The 24,979-nt window shown below is 40.5% G+C and overlaps 1 protein-coding gene across 6 annotated transcripts in view; it reads right to left on the bottom strand.

The window, feature by feature from the left end:
• Positions 1-22,233, bottom strand: part of Syncrip (synaptotagmin binding cytoplasmic RNA interacting protein) — a 32,503-nt gene extending 10,270 nt beyond the window's left edge. For 2 of the 6 annotated variants that reach the window (XM_074078534.1, XM_020186498.2), the window contains exons 1-8: positions 21,201-21,334; positions 19,709-19,868; positions 18,887-19,005; positions 18,658-18,765; positions 15,516-15,629; positions 15,241-15,417; positions 4,079-4,214; positions 2,385-2,590 (exon numbers count right to left, since the gene is read on the bottom strand). In XM_074078534.1, coding sequence (XP_073934635.1) covers positions 2,385-2,590; positions 4,079-4,214; positions 15,241-15,417; positions 15,516-15,629; positions 18,658-18,765; positions 18,887-19,005; positions 19,709-19,856 — 1,008 coding nt within the window. In that variant the 5' untranslated portion in view covers positions 19,857-19,868; positions 21,201-21,334. Of the gene's footprint in view, positions 1-2,384; positions 2,591-4,078; positions 4,215-15,240; positions 15,418-15,515; positions 15,630-18,657; positions 18,766-18,886; positions 19,006-19,708; positions 19,869-21,200; positions 21,423-22,110 lie in introns of those variants that run through there. The other 4 variants (XM_074078541.1, XM_020186496.2, XM_020186497.2 and 1 more) reach the window with 4 other exon arrangements.
• Between the last annotated feature and the right edge of the window lie 2,746 nt (positions 22,234-24,979).

Genomic DNA, 24,979 nt, shown 5'->3' with positions numbered 1-24,979 from the left:
GTGAGGCAAATACTACACATACACTAGAATTGCCAAAATCCGAAACACTAACATACCAAATATAGGTGAGGATGTGGAACAACACAAACTTTCATTCACTGATAGGGAGAATGCAAAATGATACAGCCCCAGTGGAAGACATTTTGACAGCTTCTTACAAAACTGAACATATTCTTACCATACAATCCTATAATCTGCACATAGGTTGTTTACCCAAAGACGAAAACTTATGCTCATACAAACACCTGTACACAGCTTTTTTTTTTTATAACTGCTCAAAATTAGAAGCAACCTGGACATCCTTCAGTACATGAACACACACACACACAGTGACAATACAGAATGAAATATTCACCGCTATAAATTAGTAACAAAGTCTCAAAAAGACATGAAGGACCTTTAAATGCCTATTACTGTGAGAAAAAAGCCAACCTGAAGAGTCTACTATATGATTCCAACTCTATGACAATCTGAAATGGCAAAATTAAAAAAAAAAAAAAAAAATCAGTGATTGTCTGGGATGAGGGGGTAGGTAGGGCAAACAGGCAAAGCACAAAGGATTTTTTAGGACAGTGACAATATCCTTATAATACTTAATGGTGATTACAAGCCAAGTGTGATGGGACAGACCTGTAATCCCAGCTACTTAGGAGGTGGGAGCAGTAAGAGTTCCAGGTCAGCTGGGCAAAATTAGGAAGAGAGAACCTTACCTAAAAAACAAAACGGCTGGGGCGAGGAGGGAGGCATGACTGAAGTGGTAGGAAAGCTTGCCTACAGGCCCTGAGTTGAATCCCTAGCACTGCCAAAAATGAGTAAGTATTTTTTTAAAAATATTAAAACTTGTAACTACATGTTTGCAACTACATAGTTGCAGTTTGGGCCTTTAATAGGAAGTGATGGAGCCTTTAGAAGCTGGGTGGAAGCTGGGGGGGAGGGCATTAAGTGTGTGTATCTCTAAAGGAGCCATACACTGGGACCCCAGCCTGAAGCAAATAGTTCATGAGATCCTAGCTTCAAAAAACAACCACAGCAAAATGGACTGGAAGTATGGCTCAAGTTGTAGAGTGCTGCTTTGCAAGTGTGAAGCCCTGAGTTCAAACCTCAGTCCCACTAAAAAATATAAAATAAAAAATAGCCAAAAACCCATAAAGGTATACAAAGAATGAACCTCCAACTCAATCTATGATTTTGGGGTGCCCAATGTAGGTTTGTCAATTATAACAAACCTACTAACCCCAGTGAAGGCTATTGATAGTTTGGAAGGCCGGGGAGAGAGCCAGGCAGAATACTGCAGAATTCTCTATACTTTTTGCCAGAAACCTAAAAATAAAACTGCCCTAATAAACAAAGTCTATTTAAAAGGAAAAATAAAGATAAGACTATAGGATTTGTAGATTTTTAAAAATTTAGTAATTATTTTTCAATCAAAAAGGGATAGATATTTCCCCTTTAGGGAAAACTATTGAATGTTTTAACACTTAATGCTGCTGAAAAAAACTAAGACCTGCTTTTGAAATCTTAAAGGAGGTGGAAGTATTTCAAATATTGATAAGGGGATGGGCCACACAAGGCCCCTAATGCCCCTAATGCCCAAAAGCTTCCCAAAAATAGAAATACAAAATTTAACTTTCAGATAAGAAACATCTGTTTCTTCTAAAATACCTGAACAGCATTTGAATTTGTTATAAGTGGCAACCTCATTACAACTTTATAAACCAGAGGGGGAAAAAACTCAAATATCTTCTGTCCTCTTAAGATCAAACTTAAGTAACAGTTTTCCTACCATTTCTCACTTCCTCTCTAGATTTAAGTGATTTAGTTCTATTTGATACCTGGCCTATCACTATTAAAGGGGAGCCTTAAAAGACAAAGGATAGAGTAACTCCACTGCAAACTACACTAATGTAAAGTGTTGGCTCAAGCAATGTTTATTCTCACAGGATGTCTCAACTGACTGCTGAAGCAGGATGCCTAATAATAGCTAAACCTTGTAACTACAACAGTTTTGCTGGGCCCAGTATATTTCACTATTTTTAGGAGTAGGATTTTAACACAAAAACCATGTTAAGATGACAGCACCATTCTCAAACACTCAAAAGAAAATGCTTTTAGAATCTTCACAAAGTATGGAAGTGAACCATCTCTACAAAAATGGGCTAACTACTTCAGTAGAAGATTATGATACTTAAGTATCCAACAATAAATATCTATATGTTTCCCATGCACATACATTTCTTGTGTGTGGCCCTAATACTTTAACAATAAACATGTCTTACCACTTTCAAAAATATCATTTATAACAAAGTACACAATTCATTTTCTATTTTTTCTCTCTCATCCATCCTCAACCCCTCAAAAGGTATTTTTAATTTGACAATTGTTACCTTTGCCATAACTTCAGGATCAGGATCTTCTATAGGATCGGCCCATTCAACAGTTCCAACATTTCCCCAGACTTTGACTTTACCACTCATTAACCTACGCCTTGCCTGGGCAGCCGTTTTGTGATCTTCATATTCAAGAAAGCAAAAGCCTCTATTTTTCTTCTTGTCATCCGGTTGGTGGTATAAAATGACGTCTGTGAGACCCTCTGAAAGTAAGCAAACATTCCAGAGAAATTAAACTAGCAAAAATAAATATACCAAAGTACTTGTTTTTCTAAGATACTACTTAAACATCAATATGAAAAAAAGCTCTCTTTTCTAAGCTAGCATCTTGATAAAGCACTTTTTTAAAAGGCCCAAAAGCTGTGTGTTTGTGTTGACACACTCCTGTAATTCCAGAACTTGGGAGGTTGACGGAGGGGGATCCAGAGTTCAAGGACAGCCAGGGCTACAAGTGAGACCCTGTCTCAAAACGACGGCAAACAAAGTTCCAATTTTTTTTTTTTTTTTGGTGGCACTGGGGTTTGAACTCAGGGCCTCATGTTTACTAAGCAGTGCTCTTACAGCTTGAGTCACTGCCAGACCTTTTGTGATGGGTTTTTCAAGATTGGGTCTCAGAAACTATTTGCTCAGGCTGGCTTCAAAATGCAATCCTCCTGATCTCTGTCTCTTGAGTAGCTAGATTACAGGCATGAGCTACCAGAGTGTGGCCCAAACATTGTCTTAATTTACTCTTTCTAAATTTTCCAGTCCAGAAACCCCCATGATAAGATGATGTGCTTTTTAACTAGTCCCAAGGACTATTTTGCTTCCACTAATTATCACACACGACCAGATGAGAATCTTTATAATTTTTTAAAAATATACCACACAACAGGTCAAACATAGTTGGATAATTTTTTATTATGCACACATTTTTTAAAATGATTATTTTTCGGGTCTCAGGTATCAACAGCTTTATTTCAAAGGAAATCCCAGTATTACTACTGCCTAAGAATTTCAAATGTTTCTGAGGCCTGTTATTAACAGGCATAATTTGGTAAATACTGCAAGCATAAAAAAGTATTTTCTAGCACAAGCAAACTATCATTTGAAAACTACTTAAGCATCTTAAAAAGATGTTTAAAAGAAGTTCAAAGGGACTAGTGAAGAGGCTCAAGTGGCAGAGCACCTCCCTATATTAACACTATATAATATCTGCTTTTAGCAAGAATGCTCATTTCCTTTATTAACTTGGAAAAAAATCAACTCATTCATGTTATTCTAGCAGGAATATCAACCAACACATAAACACACACACAAAAATAAAACTTTGCAAAACAAGGAAAGCACGGTAATTTTGCAGACCAAGTTCAAATCCCAGCTATATTCCTACTGACTTACAAAACTTTCAGTAAATTAATTCCCAAGAACTTCTGTGCCTGTTTTCCTTATTCCAGAAATGGGATTATCTAGCTCATAAAGTTGTGGTGAGGCTTCAATAAATCAAAAAATGTAAAGTTTAGAACAATGCATCACACCAAAATATGCTATTTTCTTTTTTAATTTTTATTTTTGAAAAAAACTTTTTTGCAGCACTGGAGTTTCACACTTGCTAGGTAGGAGCTCTTACCGCTTGAGCCACTCCATCAGCCCTGCTATTTCCTTCATTATTTAATTAAAGTTGTGCCTCTTTCCAAATAAATCCAACTTACCTGTTACTTTGCTAAATTCTTCAAGAATCTGTTCCTTTGTTTTACTCTTAGGAATAGAGCCCACAAAAAGCCTATTGTTGGCAACTGAGATGCAGACACCGATGTGTTTTCCAGAACGAATTTCATGATTATTATACTGAAGGAGAAAAATGTATACCAAGTTTTTTAATTATAGTATCAATCATGAGACTCCCAAACCGCATACATAGAAGTTTTACCAAATTGAAATGTCAACTTATGTTTATCAAGTATTTTCATACGTCAAGAAAAGTTTACTCTCCTAAGTGGAATTGGGGGGTCGGGGGACACAATGTGGAAGTAACAGAAGGACCATTAGGGATAGGGAAAAAGAGGGTAATGGGAATAAGAAAGTAAGAGGGGGTAAATATGATCAAAGTGCATTATACAAATGTATTAAAATGCCAACAAAACCCCTTAATAAAAGCTGACCATAATCCCTACAATAATTGCAATGAGAGATATGAAGATTATACTGATAAACATACTGAACAAGCTTATGAAATAATTTAATGTAAGTTTATGGTTAAATCCTTTAAACCTAAGGATCCTGCTAAATTAGGAATCAGGTTTACAGGAGCTTAACATTACAAACTGCTGATTCAGAATAGGGTGTGGCAACACACACCTATAATTGCAGAACTGGGGAGGCTGAAGCAGGAGGATCACAAGTTCAAGGCCAGGCTGTGCTAAACAGTGAGTACCAGGCTAGCCTAAGCTATATAGTGAAACCCTGTCTCAAAACAAGAGCAAACAAACAAACAAAAAAAACCCTGATTCTACTAACTTCTACTTAAATTCATTCTGCCAACCAGTTTTTCTAATGAAGGGAAACGGAAGATCACCAACCCTTTTGCCTTTCTGTTAAGTTCACAAATCTTGTTTTTCCATCTCTACTTCATTTTACAAGATGCAGGTGGGCACCAATGGATCACAACTGTAACCCTAGCTACTCATAAGGCAGACCAGGAGGATCAAAAGTCCAAGGCCAGCTTGGGCAGTAAGAAACCTTGTCTCAAAAATACCCAACAAAAAAAGGCCGGCAGAGTGGCTCAAATAGTACAGTGCCTGTATAGCAAGTGTGAAGCCCTGTGTTCAGGCCCCCAGTAGTTGCAATAAGGAATTTTTGGCTTCAAATACTCTTTAAAAAAGAGCTTTTTATTCTAAATCCAACCCTACTTTTTCCCCATTTCATTTTCATAAAGCATAAAATTGAGGGAAAAAGGCAAGTATGGTATAAGCACAGAAGTAACAATAAAACTACTGTAAAAAAATAATTTAGTTTTCAAGTAACCATACCCTAGAGAATGGTGAGAAGATAAAATAGAGGCAAAATGCAATCTGCCTCAGTAATAATCTACCACGTATTTACAAACCAAAATTCAGTATTTCCAAGTTATCTGGAAAAGCGGATTTTACTGATTACATAGTTAAAACCATCTTAAAATGTCATGTTAGTAATAATGGTAGTGGATCAGTCCCACACACCTTACCTCAAATTCTATTTTGTACATACAAATGGAGCTAATATAAATTAAAACACCTACATCGATTTCCATACAACTTATTGAATGGCATTAATAGCACAAGAACCACCATTCTTCTCTCTTATTTCCGTTCTTACATAATAGGTACATCAAGTGTAACACAACATACATAATCCAGTAAGTCAATTCTTCCTTATTTCCTCTCCATCTGCAGACAATCAACATAAAAAAGTTCGCACACTGTATCACCAGTTTTAGAACAATTGTGGACTTTTACTCAGTTCGGGCTATCAAAATCTCTGGTCATCTTGACATCTCAAGTGTTTATCTATTTCTCTATTACTTATAAAAAAAATAATTTTTGCCTATTGAAAACTTTTCTCTCAATGGCTCCCTATCACTAAAGGGATAAAGTTCAAATACCCTATAAACTCCTAGCTACTTTCCTTTTCCACAACACCTTTTTTACATAGGTTCTCAAACATGTAATTTTTATATTTCCAAGTCTTCAAAGTCTTCCCTGAAACTTCCACTAGCCAAACTCCTGAAAATACTATAAACCAAGCTCAACTATCAATCCCTAAATACTATGATGGTCAGCAAAAACACCCTGTCCTGTTAACAAATACCAGTAGTCCTCTATGTGAGTGACCTTGCCCCCACGGAAGCATTTCACATTACTGGCAGGCAGCAGGGGGTTTTGCTCTTGGTATCTAGTGGGTAGGTAAAGGCCAGAGATACTGGTAAACATCTTACCATTCATACAGGATAGCCGTCCGCAACAAACAATTATCCAGTCTAAAGTATCAGTAGTGATGAGGTTGAGAAATCCTGCTACTTTGTTTTCTCATACAGCATTTATAGTCTATTTACATGGCTGTCTTCTCTGTTAGACCAAGAACCACTTATAAACAGAAACATTCATGTCACCTGAAAAGAGTGGAGCTATGGTTGAGCCCATCACTGCATGGGATTATGGACAGGCAGTCCACAATGCCTTATTTTACAAATAAGGTTAATATAAGAACACACGAGTTTAAAAAAAAAAAAAAAAAAAAAAAACCTGCTTGGAAACATGTACATCTCTCTAGATTCTTATTATCTAACATCAAATAGCCAATCTTAATGACCTAGCAATGACTTTTAATTTGGTCACCTGGCATGACAAAAATAATTAAAGTATCAGAAGGAAATAAAAAAATGTTTCCAGGTAGATACACAAGTTACTGAGGTTGGCAGAAGCTGGTATGATTTCCCCCCCTTTCCTTTTAATGGAGGTATTATTTTTTAAATGTTCTAAACATAGGAAGCTATTCACTTAAGAAAACACCTGCCAGGCACCAATGGCTCATGCCTGTAATCCTAGCTACTCAGAAGGCAGAGATCAGGAGGATTGAGATTCAAAGCCAGCCTAGCCAAATAGTTCACAAGACTGTATTTCAAAAAAACATTCACAAAAAAATAGGGCTGATGGAGTGGCTCAAGGTAAAGGCCCTGAGTTCAAAAAAAACACCTAATCTCATTTTATTACAAAAGCTTGGATCCTAATTATGTCAACAAACATTACTGAAAATAACCAAAATTCTTACAAGAAATCTAGGAAAGGCAAAACAAGACAATATAGAAATTCTCACAATAGATATATAGGGAAGACAGCCTGTCTATAATGTAGCCAACATACACTCCCATCAGTCACCAACATTAACAATTCTACTTCTAAGTAAAATTGACTTTAGTCAAGATAGGGTATGTAAGAGGTATAAAGGACGATTATGTTCTCTGAATAATATAAGTAACACAAAGATTTAGCAGGATTTATAAAATAAAACACCCTTTCCACTCCTATTTGATTTAAAAGAAAACTTAAGCCAATGGTAGTGCATACTTGTAATGTAATCCCAACACTTGGGAGGCTGAGGCAGGAGGCCAACCTGGACTGCATAAACAGATAACATCTCAAAAAAGAAAGAAAAAAGAAAACTTAATTAAAAGTAGCACAGAGTATATTGGTTGGCTAATGAAAATGTCATTAAAGGAGCAAAATAAATAAATAAATAAAACTAAATGTAAGGACAACCAGTGAGCATACTGTCCAAATAAAGTTATCTAAGTAATGCTCCATCTATGGATTAAGCAAGCATTTCATATATACATGTATATCTTCCTTAATCTAATACCAATCTATACAACCTTTTAAAAAAAAACAAAAAACACAAAACCTCATCCCAGCAGGTGGTTAGCAGTGAGTTTAAAGGTCAAAGGACAATCTGAGCCTTAAGAGGTTCTACTCTTAATACTGACTGATAAACCCCAGCTCTCTAAGAGATCGGGATTCTCCTGAGTTAGAATGTATCAGGACATTCTTGGCTACCAAAATGACACAAAATGTGAGGTTTTTTCCTACTACGCAAAAATGGGACCCATATATTAAGTGTTAAAAATCTAGCTTTCAGGCCCAATCCCAGTCAGGTGACCAAATATAAAATAAAGATGAATTCTGACCATTAATCAATGCAGTTTCAGTATTTAAAGACATCAAAAAGGAATAGATAGATAGTCTGGAACTTCCTTTCATCCAGGCTCAAAACTAGGTTACTTTTTTTCCTTTCCTCATAGACATCAGTCATCAAATTCCCAGAAATTTAGCAATGTCAGACTTGGAATATGATCTACAAGTGGCTGCTCAGTCCTAACTCTTCTCAGCAAAGCCACTTCACATCACAAACATGTCCACCTTAAATTATTTCTTAACTAGGCTGGCAGAGTGGATCAAATGGTAGAGTACCTGCCTAGCAAACATGAGGCCCTGGGTTCAGACAACAACAACCAAAAAAAAAAAAAAACAAACTAGAGAGTCGTCATCTTTACACTGAGACGGAATCTACCTTCCTAAGAATTACTACAGTAAACCTATTTCCTCACCCAAATGACAGCACTTCATATTGTTCTCTGCACCTATCATTCCCTTCCCTGATAAAGGCAAATTATAAGTACCTCCAAGAGAGTAGCACTTTTTTTTTTGGTGGGGCGGGGGCGGGGGGGGGGGGGAGCAGAAGGGGGCAGTATTGGGGCTTAACTCAGGGCCTTCACCTTGAGCCACTCCACCAGTCCTGTTTTTGTGAAGGGTTTTTCAAGATAGGGTCTCACAAACTATTTGCCCAGGCTGGCTTCGAACTGCTATCCTCCTCATCTCTGCCTCCTGAATAGCTAGGATTACAGGTGTGAGCCACCGGTGCCCAGTAAGACTAGACTTTCAAGTGTCACTTAAGAGTGTCATCCATCCATAACAACACTGGTAGATGCAGACTAAGTCTGAGGACCCTATGATAAACTGGAGACTACTACTTTTCCTCTTTGATCATACACCTGTCACATGTGGTCCATTTTCCCTTAGCGTATTTGGCAACCACACCATGTCACTGACTCATACTACAGCCTGTAAAATTTAGTTGTATACATGACTTTTGTCAAATCCACCTTGTTAGATTCCTTCCCAGGCTATCAAGATAATTTCGGTTCCTGGTTTTATCATCCAAGGTACTACCACTGCATGCAGATTCAAACCACCCAACATTTCAAAGGGAGTCCAACTATGTCCTCATTTAAACCACTTATTAAAACTGGAACAAAACCTACAGCATACCATTAATAACTTACCATTTCTCTCTTCGAATCTTTAACCTCTCTTCCTTTCTATTGTTACCACCCTCCCCTTGCTTGGCCTTTTATTTTCTTCATCCAACCATTTACATGCCACCCACACCAACTATAATGGCACTACACAGGTTATCCCAGCAGGTACAAACTTTACCACCTTCTGGCATTTATATTATGTTTCATCTCCTACTTATTTCCACAAAAAAATGTTTCAACTAGATTCACCTACTTTCTTCACAGTGCTGCTCCAATCTTTCTAACAAAGTCTTCTCTACCAGCCTAACCCAAAACAATCTATGCTTTCACCCTTCCTTTATCCTTTGCACCATGTTTGCACTGTAGTTAATTCTCTACTGTCCTATGAACTCTGAGAAGCCAATAACTTATCTGTAAAGGTTCTCAAGTTAATCACAATAAATATTTGCTAAATTGCCACTAAAATATTTTATCAGCTGCATTCATCAAAATGGTTCTACACACATCAAGGTGTTACACATATCCACTTAGGTGAATAAAACTGTCAGTGGTCATTAAAATCTTAACTTTTAAGCTGGTGTGATAGTGTACACCTATAATCCCAGCACAAGGCAGACTGAGACAGGAGGCCAATCTGGGCTACACAGCAAGACCCTGCCTCAGAATAAATGTATAAATAAAGATAATACTAATAAAATCTTAACTGACAATGCACAAATAAAGATTCTCACTTATCACAATGTCTGTAACACAGGCACTATTCAATTTTGGGTTTTTTGGTTTTTTTTTTTTTTTGGTGGTACTAGGGCTTGAATTTGGCCTCACACTTGGTAGGCAGGCACTCTACCACTTAAGCTACTCCACCACCCCAACACTATTAGCATTATGACAAGGGTTATTTCCATTATGTAGGACTCTCACAGGCACTGAAGCACCACTGGCCCTGGGTTCCAATTCAGGAGCCACAACACACAAAAATATTTACACACTTGCCTGCCCTTCCTGTCTTTTTGTGACCACCTGCAACACCACATATACCCCGAGAGGGATGAGTTATTAATCTATTCCAGCCTTTATACCTGAAAGTAGCACAGAATAAATTACAAAGGCTAGAAAACCCCTGAATTATGTAGGAGTATGTTATCAGATGGTACTTGTCAGTCAGGTTATTTATTCAACAATTACCATATAGGGGCACTGTTTCAAAGGTTGGGAAGAGACAGCCACCACTGATACCAGATGATACATCATCCATTTCTTTTTTCTTGGGTTTCAATGAGACTGGGGTTTGAACTCAGGGCATTGTGCTTGTAAAGCAGGTACTCTACTGCTTGAGCCACACCTCCAGCCCATTTTGTTCTAGTTACTTTGGTGATGGGGATCTCATGAACAATTTGCCTGGGCTAGTCCCAAACCTTGATGCTCCCATTCTCAACCTCCCAAGTAGCTAGGATTATAGGCATGAGCCACCAGCACCTGGCTAAGGAGGGCCTACTAAGAGCACCCAATGAGATGTCAGCAGCCAAAACAACTGAGCTGCTTTCAAAGTATATGAAAACAGGACTGGAGTGTGGCTCAAGTCGTAGAACATTTGAAACTAGCACGAAGACCTGAGTTTAATCCCCAGAACCACCAACCCCCCCCCCTGCCAAAAAAGCATATGAAAACAGAATAGCTTAAGGATCTGGGGGGTGGAAATGGCCACAGCTTATTTGGAAAACAAAAAGGGGGCAAACTTTGGCTTGAAGGGTAATGGGGGGGGGCGGCGCCAAGAACTCAACCAGACAGAGCTTTGTTTAGAAGCCATTTTTTAGCACGGGAATGTAGTAATCTCATCTATGCTGCCAAATGTAAAGTTTAACAGAGGCAGAGAGACTAGTTAGGGTTCTTCAGTAGTCTGAATAGTATAAATAGTATCTTAGACTAGAATGGTAGCAGTGAAGATGGTAAAGCTACAGATATCAAAAATCCTATAGAAAGAGATATGACTTCATGAGCCCTTTTTAAACACTACTCAACTACATTACATAATTTAAAGAATTAGGCTACTTAGTTCCACAACTAGTACTGTTGGCTTATGTTTAACAGGCACCCCACTGAAGAAACCTAGTATCACACTAAAGCTGTGGTATACCATATGGCTTCACAAGTCACCCAAACTATTTAAAGAATAAAGATAATTCCACTTACCTGAAATATAGGATTCAGGTACAACTTAAATTACATTAACAATGTAGCACCCTAGCACAGCCTGTCTCCCTCAGTAAATATACTAGTTGTAACTATTAATCAATCACTGCTTCCCTAGTGATGTCATCATCATTTAGGAATGGTTTTATTTTGGAGAAAGACTAGCTGTGTAGCCCAGGCTTGCCTTGAAGTTGGGATGCTCTTGCCTCAGTCTCACAAATGTAGGGATTACAGCATGCACCACCATGCATGGTTCGGATGGATTTTTAATTTCCCTGCCTAAAGGCTGGAAACAACTGTCATTTTAAGAGACCTCAATTGCTTCTAACTTCTTGCCTCTTCTTTAGCTAGTAACAACAATTAACCCGTTTTTATAGGCAACTCACACGTAAATTTACAATCTGTAAATTTTAATCTAGGGAAAACAAATCATTGCTGAATTAGTTTAAGGCAAAATATCTAAACTCTCTCAACTAAAGATATTCCTCAAAACACTCAATGAAAAAAAAAAGAGCTTCAATGAAAAAAAGAGCTTCAATCTTGTTTGAGCTATAAATAATGCAAAAAGCATTGTTCATAAAATTTGGCTGCACTGGTTAGAATGATACTTCAATTATATAAAATTCACCACCTGTTAAGAGTTGTAACTCAAAAACAGAACCTGGGGACTGGAGAGTGGCACAAGTGGTAGAACTTCAGTCTAGCAAGAATGAGGCCCTGAATTCAAGTCCCCAGTACTGCTTGTGGGGAGAGAGGGGAGAAAAGATGTAACACAAATAGGGACAGTTTCTAAAATATGCTCCCTTGAGGAAGGTAAAGGAAGAGGATACTCATTCCAACAAATCAATGTGGGTTTTTACATTTTTCCTGGAATATTTCGATTATTTCATTTCCTCTAAAAGTCTAGTTCTTTTGCGTTAAAGTAAATCTCCCAAATCCAATCCACAGTACAGAATCCTGAACAACAAAAAAAAAACAGGTGATGGGCTGGTAGAGGCTGGTAGAGTGGCTAAAACGGTAGCCAACAGCAAGCAATGAAGCCCTGAGGTCAAACTCTGGTACTACCCAAAGCAAATGAAATGATAACCTGTCCAATTCAAGAAGATGTGTACCACTACCAAATGCAAAGCCTGCTATTTATCAGGTAGTAAAAAATAATTAGGTCCCCAGATAAGGACTGGAATCATAACAGAAAAACCCAGAAAGGTAAAAAGGTTTAGGAAAAGAGTTATTTCCTTAGGGCTGAGGGCATAGCTCAAGCAGTAGAACACTTAAGAGTAAGGCCCTGAGTTCATACCCCAGTACTACCATTAAAAAAAAAAAAAAAAAGTTCCTAGACCAATCAAAAGGGCTGCATAATAATATTAGTTTCTGTATTCAAGTTAAAATACATATATTAACATTTACACTAATAATGGTATATAGGGTGTCTCAAGCTATTTGCCCAGGCTGGCCTCGAACCACAAACCTCCTAATCTCTCTCCCAAGTAGCCAGGATTGTATGTGTCAGCCACCAGGGCCCTACTTAATGATTCTTTTTTAATGTTGAAAAAGACAGGTCTAACATCACTAGCTAAATTCTATATTAACTTTTTCCTTGTCTTTGCCATCATTCTGCATTTTCACATTAAAACTTCTGAGCTAGGCACAATGGTGCATGCCTGCAATCCCAGCTACTTGGGAGGCAGAAATTGGGATGATCAAGGCCAGAGGGCAAAAAGTTAGCAAAACCCCCATCTCAACAAACACACTTGTTTTCTGCTCGAGGGAGATGAAAGATCATGGACCAAAGCCAGCCAGGCAAAAAGTGTCAGACCCTACCTGAAAACTAACAAGAGCAAAAATGGCTGGCGGGGGGACCTGGCTCAAGTAGTGCATACAGAGGGAAGCATGTGTTCAACCCCAGTACCACTCAAAAAACAAAAGAGAACAAAACAAGAAAAAAAAAAAACACCTCACTGCCACTTCATGGCTAAAATGTACTATTCTTTCGTTAAGACATTAAACAGATGATTTCAAGTACTTCTAGAGCTCCAAAAAATCATTTCATCTAACTACTGAAATGAAAATTTTTGACTGTTCAAAGGCTACCAAAGAAGCCAGTGCATGGCTCCTTACAGAGCTCTATCCCCTCTGAAATAAGCAGCATTATTTTGAGGGAAAAGTCAGCCATGATTCTAAAAGCACCTAAATTCCTCAATTCTCCTTAAAGACTCTAGATAAAGCTCAGTAGTAGAACACGTGATAGCTTTGCACAAGGCCCTAGGTTCCGATCTCTACTCTTTCAAAAGCACACTTTTCTAATGTTAAGCCTTCACATTCAGTGATACATTATCAGTGGAGATTCAAGCAATATAGAATGGCAAGTTTTATTTTTCTCCCTAATGTCTACTTTAAAATGTTGAGCATCCCAAATCTAAAAATCAAAAATTCAAACAAGATACACAGAAAGTTTTGGATTTTGGAGCACATCAGAATTTTGGACTTGGAATTGCTAATTACTAAGACCTAAGTCCAAAACTCTAAAATCTGAAATACTTCCAAAGCCAAGTATTTTTGAGAAGTGACACTCACAGTACAGATATGATGGTAAGAAAGAAGAAAAAAATCTGAAGAAATCGATCAGAAGATTTTAAGTTTGCTTAGAATTACAAGAAGTTTTTTTTGGGTGTGTGTGTGTGTGTGTGTGTGTGTGTGCGCGTGCGTGTCCCTGGGATCAGAACCTAGGGCCTTGTGCAAAGCTAGGCAAGTATTCTATCACCGAGCTATATCCCCAGCCCTTGTTTGCTCAGAATTACCCACAAAAGAGAAAAGCCAAGCCAAGCACAGTGGCCTAAATCTATAATCCCAGGTATGTGGGAGGCAAAGATGAGGACAGCAGCTTTGTGGCCAGCCCCTGCAGAATGTTGCAAAGACCCACCTCAACCGACAAGGAAGGTATGGTGGTACACACGCCTGTGATCCCAGTTACTTGGGAGGTATGGGCAGGAGGATCTTGGTCCGAAGCTAGCTGCCACCAAATCAGCAAACCCTATTCTGTACAGTAACTGAAGCAAGGGCTGGAGGCATGGCCCAAGTGGTAGAGCATATTGCCTAGCACACAAGAGGCCCTGAGTTCAAACCCCAGTACTGCCATAAATAAATAAATAAATAATAGGAAGCCAGATACAGTCAAATTAGCAGTGAGCTACCTACCTACAGAAAACTCTCCCTAGTTGTATCTGTTAATATATTTCATAAGTTTTAACTGACTACTGGTCCATATACTTTAAATTACAGAAACTTAACTTATTCACAGCATTTAATGAAGCTAGTTGGAAGCTATACAAAACACAGTTTAAAACATTAAAACTTCTTTTCTAAAAATAAAAATGTCCTGAACTAACGTCTGGTATTTTTAAATTAAGTACTGCCACTCACCACAAAATCCTTTGTCACTACCTAATCATTTATCATCACAATGTCTTTGTGAATTTCTGGAGGAAAAAAAAAAATGGCCTAGGTGTAGACAGGATCTATGGAACCCCTATCAGTTATTTGCATAAACGTTTTCGCATTCCTATAAATTAAATAGAAAAAAATCACTAAGCCAGATGTTCTAAATAACTAATAAGTAGGAGTTTTATAATACTATGTTACAGATTCTGAATCTCATCACAATCCATGCAAAGAATACTGCTATGTTTACATAGCAAGTTAAGACACACTGCCTAATCAGCACTTCAAAAAATGTCTGGTTAACTCTTACAGCACAATGTGGGGGAAAAAAAAAAAAAAAAACCGCCACTGGAACATCAATGTAAAGACTAAAGGAGGAGGGTAGGGAGAACTTACCAGTTTCACAGCCTCCTGAGCTGCTTCTTTTGTACAAAAAGTGACGAACGCATAACCTCTATTGAGACCCGTGAGTGGATCCATCATTAGACGAAGATCCCATATAGGTCCAGCTTTCTCAAATAATGGAACAAGCTCATCCTCAAATAGATCTCTTGGGATCTTTCCCACAAATATCTGTAAATTAAATATGAAGTAAAAACCATGGAGATTCTTTAGGAAACCAGATTACCTGTGCTTTTACTACAAAAGGTACAAGTTTTTAGTTTCTTTACCTCAGTGCCAACAGAAGGCTGCTGACCTGAATAAACGGAATCTGGAGGCGGTCCCCCATATTTCCTCTGTCCAGTGGTCACATCGAGTGTGTAGCCTGTTCTTTCCAAGAGTGCCTTAAAAAGGTCAAATATCATTAATACATTTAATTCACTAGACTATACTAATACATTTAGCAGTTATAATCATTTTGTTCTTCTAGCAACATTCACCAATAATACGTATTTTCTGGGGTCTGTTTTAGAATTTCCTCTCTAATGCATACTTGCTACACTCCTAACTTGTCCAATTTTAGGATCCTGTGCAAATAATAACTGAGTAGTCAAAATTCTTTATTAATCCACCAGCTACAATTTATCTACTCTGCTAATACGTACCTCATAAATGCCTATAATCCCAGCACTCGGGAGATTAAGACAGGAGGACTTTAGTTCAAGGTTATCCTGGGCTACAAAAACAAAACCCTGGTCTTTTGTTACATAGTTCATGCCCTGTCTCAAAAAAACAAACAAAAACACTGCACCAAATGTGACTGAGTATATCCCAACTCTGGATTTCTTACCTAATAAATTCCCTGTACCCTATTGGTAGGCATACACTACCATTCTGGGCATTTTCCCAACCTCTGAAGATATTTTACTTCCCAAAACCAAGTCTAGAAACTTGGGAGCTACAGCAAGAGGAACCTCTTATTCCTTAACATTAAAGGACAGCATGGATCATTTCAGGAAAAAACTGCCAAAATGACTTTGAAAAAGTCATGAAATACAACAATACAACCTAACTTCTACATTTAATCTTCCTCAAAGTGAACTGTTAAAATTTACACAATTTGCCTATAATCCTAGCTACTCCACAGGCAGAGATTGGGAGGATTATGGTTGGAAACCGGCCAGGGCAAAAGTTTGTGAGACCTCTTCCATCTCAACCACTAGCTGGGCACAGCAGCCAACTCCTGTCATCTCAGCCACCCTGGAGGATCACAGTTTTGGGGGGGATGGGAGTGTGAGATCCCATCTTAACAGAAAAGGCTAAGCATGGTGGCAGGTAAGCATCTCATTCCAGCTACTATTGCTGGAACCATAAACAGGATGATTGCCTTTCAGACCAGCGTTCAAAAAAATTGAGAAAATATCTCAAAAATTACCAGAGCAAAAAGGTCTGGAGTTGTGGGTCAAATGGAGAGCCTACCAAGCATGAAGCCCTGAGTTCAAACTCAAAGGATTAGGAGTTTTTCTTCATCTGTTACTACAGATTAAAGAACTATGAAGAAGTAACTCATTAAGCTGTAAGAAAAATGTCCAGATTTTTCCCCTTCTCTACCATCTCAACCTTGAAACAAAACCACTTTTCTAAACAATAAAACCATTTTATTAATTAGCTAGCAATTCAGAAATAAAAAGACAATTGGTACCAACCATGACAAAACTTATCTAAGAGTTGTTAAATGACTTAGGGTCTGCTCAGTGACGAAAAGTAAAAATGAATTAACATTTTCTACTCAAATAACATTAAGATATGAAACTGTGGGACTGACGATGTGGCTCAGTGGTACAGCATTTGCCTAGCATACTCAATGGCCCTGATCTTTAACACCTCAAACAAGAAAATATTGTAACTTATGAAAATACTGTAATCCATTAAGAAAAATCCTTTATTCTTACACTTTATAACAAAAAGCTACATATTCTAATCTCCTTTTTCTATTACACCCAAATATGAATACTTAATGGTGCAATACTGGGTAACTAAAACTAACATCTATGACTATTACAAACTAAACCATAATTGAGGATCATTTTTCCTTTTCACAAAGGGAGCTCAACTTTTTTTTTTTTTTAATCTTTACCTTTATTTGAGCCAAGTAAGATCTCTGGTAATTCTACAGAAACAAAAGGACAAACTTATTCCCTGTGCCTATTTTTCAGGCACAATTTAAGTTTCAACTAAAGCTTTAAGCCCCTTCCATCCAAAGACAGAACTGAAAGTCACACAAACTAATTTTTTTCACAGAATTTTAATAAATCCCGAATTCAATGTAGACTTAATTACAACTGGCATAATTACAATGGAGACAACATAACCCCACTTTTAATGGAAAAATCTAGATTTATAGTTCAAACTCAATTCACCCACAGCCTCAAATTCATGGTTGTGGTAAACAGCTACCTTTACATTCCAATTTTCTCCATAACATTAAGCACCACACAACATATGCCCTTCCTAATCACTGATTTTCTTAAACCATAACCCTGGTCTCAAGAACATGGCATACTATTAAAAAGCAGCAAATTAAAAACCAGCACAAACATACTTGCTAGGAACTTAAACTAAAACCAAAACAAAATCAAAACCTTTAAATCTGAGACCATTTAATCTTCTATGACCTAAAAACCAACCAAAAAGGCCTTTCACTCTCAGCTTATTTCTTCATTTAATTTCCACACTCAATCTTATTGTTAAAAACTGTTTTTAGAAATAAACAATGTAACCTTAATAACCCATACAAATTAAAAACACTAAAAATTCCAAATTCATTGAGGTCTGAGCCTAAGAGCAACCAGGTACTAAATGTACACTCTCCAACAGCAATGAAGTGAACTGATTTCCTTTCAATTCAGAATGACTATCAGTAACTTGGACTTGTACCCTTTCAAAAAAGCATGCAGACATTTAACAGGAGCTGGTGGAATGGCTCAAGTGGTAGAGTGCCTGCATAGCAAGCATGAAACCCTGAGTTCAAATCTCAGTACCATCCCTTCCCCACAAAAAAGGCCATAGATATATTTCTTTAAATCTGAGAGCTGGTGGAGTGGCTCAAATGGCAGAATGCCTGCACAGCAAGTGTGAAACCTTGAGTTCAAATCCCAGTACCACTCCCCATCCCCAAAAAAACTTTATTCTTATTTCTTGAAATCTTATTTGGAATATTAATAGCACAGATTTAAACATCAGTTGCTGGGTAACAAGAACAATGAATTATTTTTGAAACAAGTAATCAAGGGTGGATACTTTACAATAAACAGCAATTAGAAAAAAATTAATAATCTCAAATATAGGCACACATGCACTTAACACAAAATATTTACCAAAGCTAGAAAATGGAAAAAACTTTAAAGCTAAACAGAATTTTTAAAGACATACCTTAATTTTTGCCTCATCTGGTCCTTTACTAGAGTCCGCTACTTTGGTCCCCTGTTTTTCTCTCTGTCTGTAAGTCTTCATGACTCCACATAAAAAGGCACTTTTGTTCTGTGAAGAGATTTTCCATTCATATTTAACAATTATCTGCATCTAATAAAATTTAAATGAGCATATCAAAACTATTCAAATTTTTTAAATTCTTTGTACACTGACATTAAATTTACATTACCTGAACATGAGAGAGATCACTGTCTTTAAACTGTTGAAGAACTGCCAATGCGCCGTCTTCATTGAACTCTTTTAAAGCTTCGATAGCTCTTTCATCTAAATCACTATGTGCAACTAGCCCTGGAAAAGAGAAAATTTCATTAGTTATCCACTTTTAACATTTTTTGGGAAAAACATTTTTTAGAAAAACCTGTATTGGTCAATACAGGAACATGTGTGACAATTCTACCTCCCTTATCTAAATTAAAAACATACTTTAGCCATTGAGCTAAATAAGGCCTCTAGACCACACAATAATCAAACCATTTTATGTTCCGTTTTGTGTCCAAGTAGGATAGTTCTAAACAAAACAATTATTTCTACCGTAAACATATACGCCTGCAAATCCTAAAGTCAACCAACAAAATACCAAGCATGACAACTGAACTTCAACTCCATTACAAGTGCCACTAGAAAAGGAACCACCACACCAAGAAAGACAACAGAACAAGTCTACAGTTACCGAGATATTTAACAAGAATCCTACTATAAAAATACCCAAAAAAGTCACATGGTCTGCTCCCAACATTTAACAGCTGTTGGTACTATCATATACTTATCCATCAGGCCAGCCAGCCTTCCCCTAGGGAGGGCCTAGCCCTTCCTTCTTCCCTCCCTTTATACACCTCAACCTCTAGTTCACATCTAATAACCAACTATCAGAACAAGGCAAAGCTCCAATTCCCACAGTTATTGGAAACCACAAAAAGTTGCTATTTTAGCTCAAAGCCAGAAATCCAATAGAAAAATTTCATAATGTAATTTTGCAAGTGTTAGTTCTTACCTGCAACGTAAATTTCATCTAGTTTTTCAGCAACTTTCTGTGGTAAACCAGCATCAAGCAATGTCTGAAAATTTTCTGAATGGATAACTGCAGAAGTAGTATCCATGGGCTCTTCAGTACCATTTCCATTAACATGTTCTGTAGCCATGTTTCCAGAGATCTGTTCAAACGCAATAAGCAAAATTAAACTAGGATCTTCAAAAAGAATAGAGGACAATATGAGAGCCCCAATCTTGACTTTCTCTACCACTTTACGACACCAGCCAGCCTGCACCTCCCTTGGAAAAAAACCTTAAAGTCACTATCGCCTGACAAGCCAGATTTGAAGCCCGGGGCACAGAAAGACCTCTTCACTATATTCTTCCTAAGCACCACCCCTGACTCACCTGCTAACACTCCCTAGTAAAAACCGTATTCCAAACGAACCCCAATCAGCACGAGGACGAGCCAGCGTGCCACATGCAGCCGCTCCAGAACGAATAAGGTGTATGTGAAGAAAGCAAAGCTGGGTTCGCCCCTCTCCAAGGTAAAACCCTAAAGTGCGCGCTTTTCCCGCCTGCCGCTTATAGATCGGTAACAACAGCCAGCGAAGAACAAAGCGCTCACACAAGCCACCTTCCCACCACCCAATTTCTCCACCCTTCACCCCACACCCCAAAGCCCGCCCCCGACTCCGCACCCTAAGCGGCAGCCTCACCACTGCGGCCGCCAGGAGCCCATTAGAAACACGTGCTCTGCGCCTTCAAATGCCCTACAACTTCCTACCACAGAAACCCACCGAGTCCCGGGCCAAGACGACCTTCACCGGCTCCTAACATCAACCCGCAGCCGCGGCCGGAGCCCCCCGACAGCTACAGCAGCACAACCTCGCCCCTCATCACCGAGGCCGCGACGGCGCCAGACCACGGGCTCTCCCCGCCCCCCAGCGCCGCCGTCTCCGCCGTGACACATGGCTCTCTGCCCCGGGCGCTCCCCGACGCCGGCGACCCCCGGCCGCCCGCCCGGCCCGGCCGCGACGTGACCCGCGGCGCAAAGCCCCCGCCCCGCGGTGCAGCCACTGCAGCGCCGGGGCCGACAAGCCGCGGCGTGAGGGCGTTCCGCGGACAGCCCCACGCCCGCGGGACCCCCGAGCACCGCCCAAGCCCGCCGCACGGCTGCGGGACGGGACCGGCGCCTCTCCGCCCACTCCCGCGCCGCGGCGACGGCCACGACAGCACCAACTCCGCCGCCGCCCGCAGTCCGCGCGGGCCACGAAGGCACCTCCTCCCGGAGCGCCGCAGACAAAGCCCCAACAGTGGCAGCACATGGAGAGGAGGAAGTGCAGGCTTGGGCCGCGGCCTACTCCCAGGCAGCCCCAGTCAACGTGCTCCTCTCCCCCTTGGAATCCATTTTCCAGAAAAGCCGGTTTCTCCCGGTGCCACTCTCCCCTCAGCTCACTCCACGATGTCATGGAGCCCCCTCCCCCCCAGACCCGGGTCCTGGCGGTCGTTACCTCCCCGTTGGGCTGAGGCAGAGGAATCCTGTCCGAGGGGATCGGGCTGCGGGAAACGCGTGCTCGCTGCTCCCTGTGTCCGGCGCGAGTGGAGCTGTTGTAAAATGGCGGCCGAAGCTCACGCCGCTGGCAGCAAACCCGATCCAGTTCCACTCGCCTCCGAGCGCGCTCACGGTGCGCGCGCGCGCCCCCGCGTGACCCCCCCCCTTCCCTCCCCTCCCTCGCGCGTCCTCTTCTCTCACTCACTCCCTCTCTGCCCGTGCCCTCCTTCAGCTCCTCCTTCAATCCCTACCACCTCCACCAGCCGCCGTCCTCCTTCTCCTCTCGGCCTGCCTTCTTTCCCTCCCTATTCCTCTCCCCCACCGTTCCCACTGCTGTCCGCGGCCGCTCAGGCACGAGTGGCCGCCTTTCCCTTCCTCGTTCGCACTCTCGTTCTCTCCCTCCCTCGCTAGCTCTCTCGGCCCTATCCCCCAGTCCCTGCCGAGTCCGCTCCTCTCTTTCTCTCTCCCGCGCTGACGTGACGACGTAGCCTACGCCTTAGGACGCGCGCCCGCGGCTCCGCCCCCACGCCACACCGCCCCCCTCGCGCCTCACCGGGAGGGGGCGCACGAGACCCCGCCCTTCCGCTCCGGCGGCGGCCGAGGGGCCGAGAGTGAATGAAAGGCCCGCCCCTTCCCCTCCGACACTCCCCCTCCTGCTCCCCTCCAAGCGGGGCGGGCCGGCTCAGCGTGTCCCACTCGTTCTCCTTTGTCAGGAGACAGGCATCTCCCCACCCCGCCCCGCCCCACCCCCACCGCAGTCCCACGCGCACGCCATCCAGCCCGAGCTCTCTCCCGCCCCACCCGGCCGGGGCTGGGGAGCACAAGGCGTGGGGAGCGAAGTGCGACCGCGGCTCCGGGAGGACACCCACCGGTCGGTGCGCACCGCCACCGACGCGCAGTAATTCCAAGCGGTGTCCACGCCGCCGCCACCTCTCGCTTTCCTCGCTCGGGAAGCTGCAGGCGCACGTGTCCCCCGGGGCGGGGCGAGGCAGACAATGGGGCCGCGGGGGAGGGGAGCGGCGCGGAGACCCGCGGACCTTTGGTCCTCCGAGTGGAAGGACTGGAGTGCGGGAGTCGCCCGGGGAACCCGGGTTCCCCAGCTGGACAACAGGGCATCCCGGGGCGCGCGGCTCCTCTTTCACAACAACCTTCGGCAAAGGGAGGAGCGCCCCAGGCTGGGACAAGGAAATCCCGATCTGCTTTTGAGGGGGAACCGGGCGGGCTCCCGTGGAGCCCTGAGCTGCTCCCGCCTCGGGATGACATGTAGGCCAGATTTGGAAGCGAAACCGCCCGGTGAAGGGTTGTGCAATATTCCGTTTCTGTCCCTGGCCTTTTAAGCAGTTAGGGCTCCTCCTGGCATAGTTTGAGCAACTTGCAACAGCCCAAAACTGCGTGGTTAGGACAACTCCGAGGAAAATAACGTGTTTCTTTTCAAAATTCTTAGCAACTAAATCTTGTGTGAAGTGACATTTCTTTTGTAGCCATTTACAAGGTACAAGAAAGATAAGACAAAGGCATTTGAATTTCAGATGAGATATGGATACTAATTTTATCCAATGCAGCTGCAATGAAAAATACTAATACCCTTTTGATTGAAGTGATTATTTTTAAGAGCACGCTAGTTCCCCAAGTGAGCCCTATGCTGTGGTTAGAGCAAAAGGTAGAGATACACTCTTCAAAGTCCATGGGCACATAAGATGGAGCTGTTTTCATAGGTACCTGGGTCAAATATGAAATACTTTTTGGCTAAAGTACTATGTAGCCAACCTGTTTAGTAAGGATCTTGAGATTTCCACTACCTGAAATCCCTTACTATCAAACGTGTACCTGCTGTGATATTGGCTAATTCAGCCACAGGGATTTTAGTTCACAATCCAAAAATGTGGATAATGATATAAATGAAAAATAACTAAAGTTTAATAGAAAAATATAATAAAAATGTACTAACACTGTGGATTAAGCAAAGTGTAAATAATAGGTCTGAAACATGCAAAGCTTTTTATTTAGGGTTTCCTGAAAAAGTTCTTTTTAAGAAGTGCCTGTACCTCAGCCATGCTGTTAGAATCCCAAATTAAAATAACTACCTTCAAACGCCTTTCCTTCAGTGCCTTAGACCTTTTTGTAGGCTTTCTGGCACTCTAAATCAGCATTTCAAGAAATTAAGCTCCTGATCATTCCCATAATCATTCATCTCCAGAGTTACTATCTGGATTAAAATCGTCCACAAGCATACAGCCACAAGAGTTGGAAAAGGAGTCATTCAAGACATCTTCCCCCCACTGCTGTATCAGTAAATCAAGTCTTGTCAATTGTCTCCCAAAGATTTCACCACATCTGCATTGCAACAACTAAAAGCCGCCGTCATTTACCACATGTACTAATAATATAGTGTCTTGATTCATCTACAGATTCATCTACACTTGCAGCTCTCCTGAATCCATTCAAAAAGCAAGCCCAAGTCCTTCCTGTTTCTCTCCCTTCCTCCCTCTATATCCACTCCTCTCTCTCCCTTCTCCTACCCTGCCCTAACCTTCCTCCTGGTATGTTAATGTTTTAAAAATCTATTCTGAGGAAGACACTGTCTAGAGAATGAAAAGCCAAGCCACAGACTGGGAAGAAAATCTTTGCAAAAGCCTGGCACAGGTGGCTCATGCCTGTAGCTGCTCAGGAGGCAGAGTTTAGGAGGATCCTGGTTTGAAGCCAATCTGGGCAAATAGTTCCTGAGACCCTATCTCAAAAAAAAAAAAAAAAAAACCATCACAAAAAAAGGTGGAATGGCTCAAGGCATAGGCCCTGAGGTCAAGCTCCAGTACCACAAAAAAAAAAAAAAAAAAAAAACTTTGCTAAAGACATATATGGTAAAGGACTGTTATCCAAAATATATAGGGAATTCTTAAAACTCACAATAAGAAAATAACCTATTTAAAAAAATAAAATATCTGAACAGATAGCTCAGATAGCTCACCAAAGAGAAAAGACAGATGGCAAATAAACATCTGAAAAGGTGCTCAATATCTTACATCATTTACGAATTGAAAATTAAGATATCAATGAGATGACCAAAATCCAAAACACAACAATGCTAAATGTTAGTGACTATATAGAGCCACAGGAACTCTCATTAATTGCTGGTGGAGATGCAAGGTGTGCAGCCACTTTATAAGATGCTTTGGCAGCTTCTTGCAAGTTAAGAATACTCTTACCGTACAATTCATCATCCTTGGTATTTGCTTCAATGATTTGAAATCAAATGTCTACCTAACAATCTGCACAGCTTACAGCAACTTTGTTCATAATTGCCAAAAATTGGAAGCAACCTAGATGTCATTCAGTAGGTGAGTGGATAATCAAACTGTGATACATTCAGAATAGAATATCATTTAGTGCTATAAAGAAATTAGCTCTAAAGCAACAAAAAGACAGAGTGCTTGCCAGGCAAGCACAAGGCCATGAGTTCAAATGCCAGTATTGGGAGGAAAAAAAAAAGAAGACTAATGTAAGCTATATCCTTTAGTTAATAAGATGTATCAGTACTGGTTTGCCAGTTGTAACAAATGTGCCAAATAATGAACTATGTTGATAGGAAAAAGTGGAGCTGGTAAGGTGGTATATCACAACTATGATTTCTATTCATTTTTCTATAAAGCTTAAAGTGCTCTAAAAATCAATGTTTTTTTAAAGGTTATGTTTTAAATACACAAATGTTAGACATTCTTTCTATTGGTTAGCATTTTTTCA

Source organism: Castor canadensis, chromosome 1 (genome assembly GCF_047511655.1).
Source record: "Castor canadensis chromosome 1, mCasCan1.hap1v2, whole genome shotgun sequence".
NCBI lineage: Eukaryota > Metazoa > Chordata > Mammalia > Rodentia > Castoridae > Castor > Castor canadensis.
The sequence above is the reverse complement of the archived record's forward strand: the minus strand, read 5'-3'. Positions and strand labels throughout refer to the sequence as shown.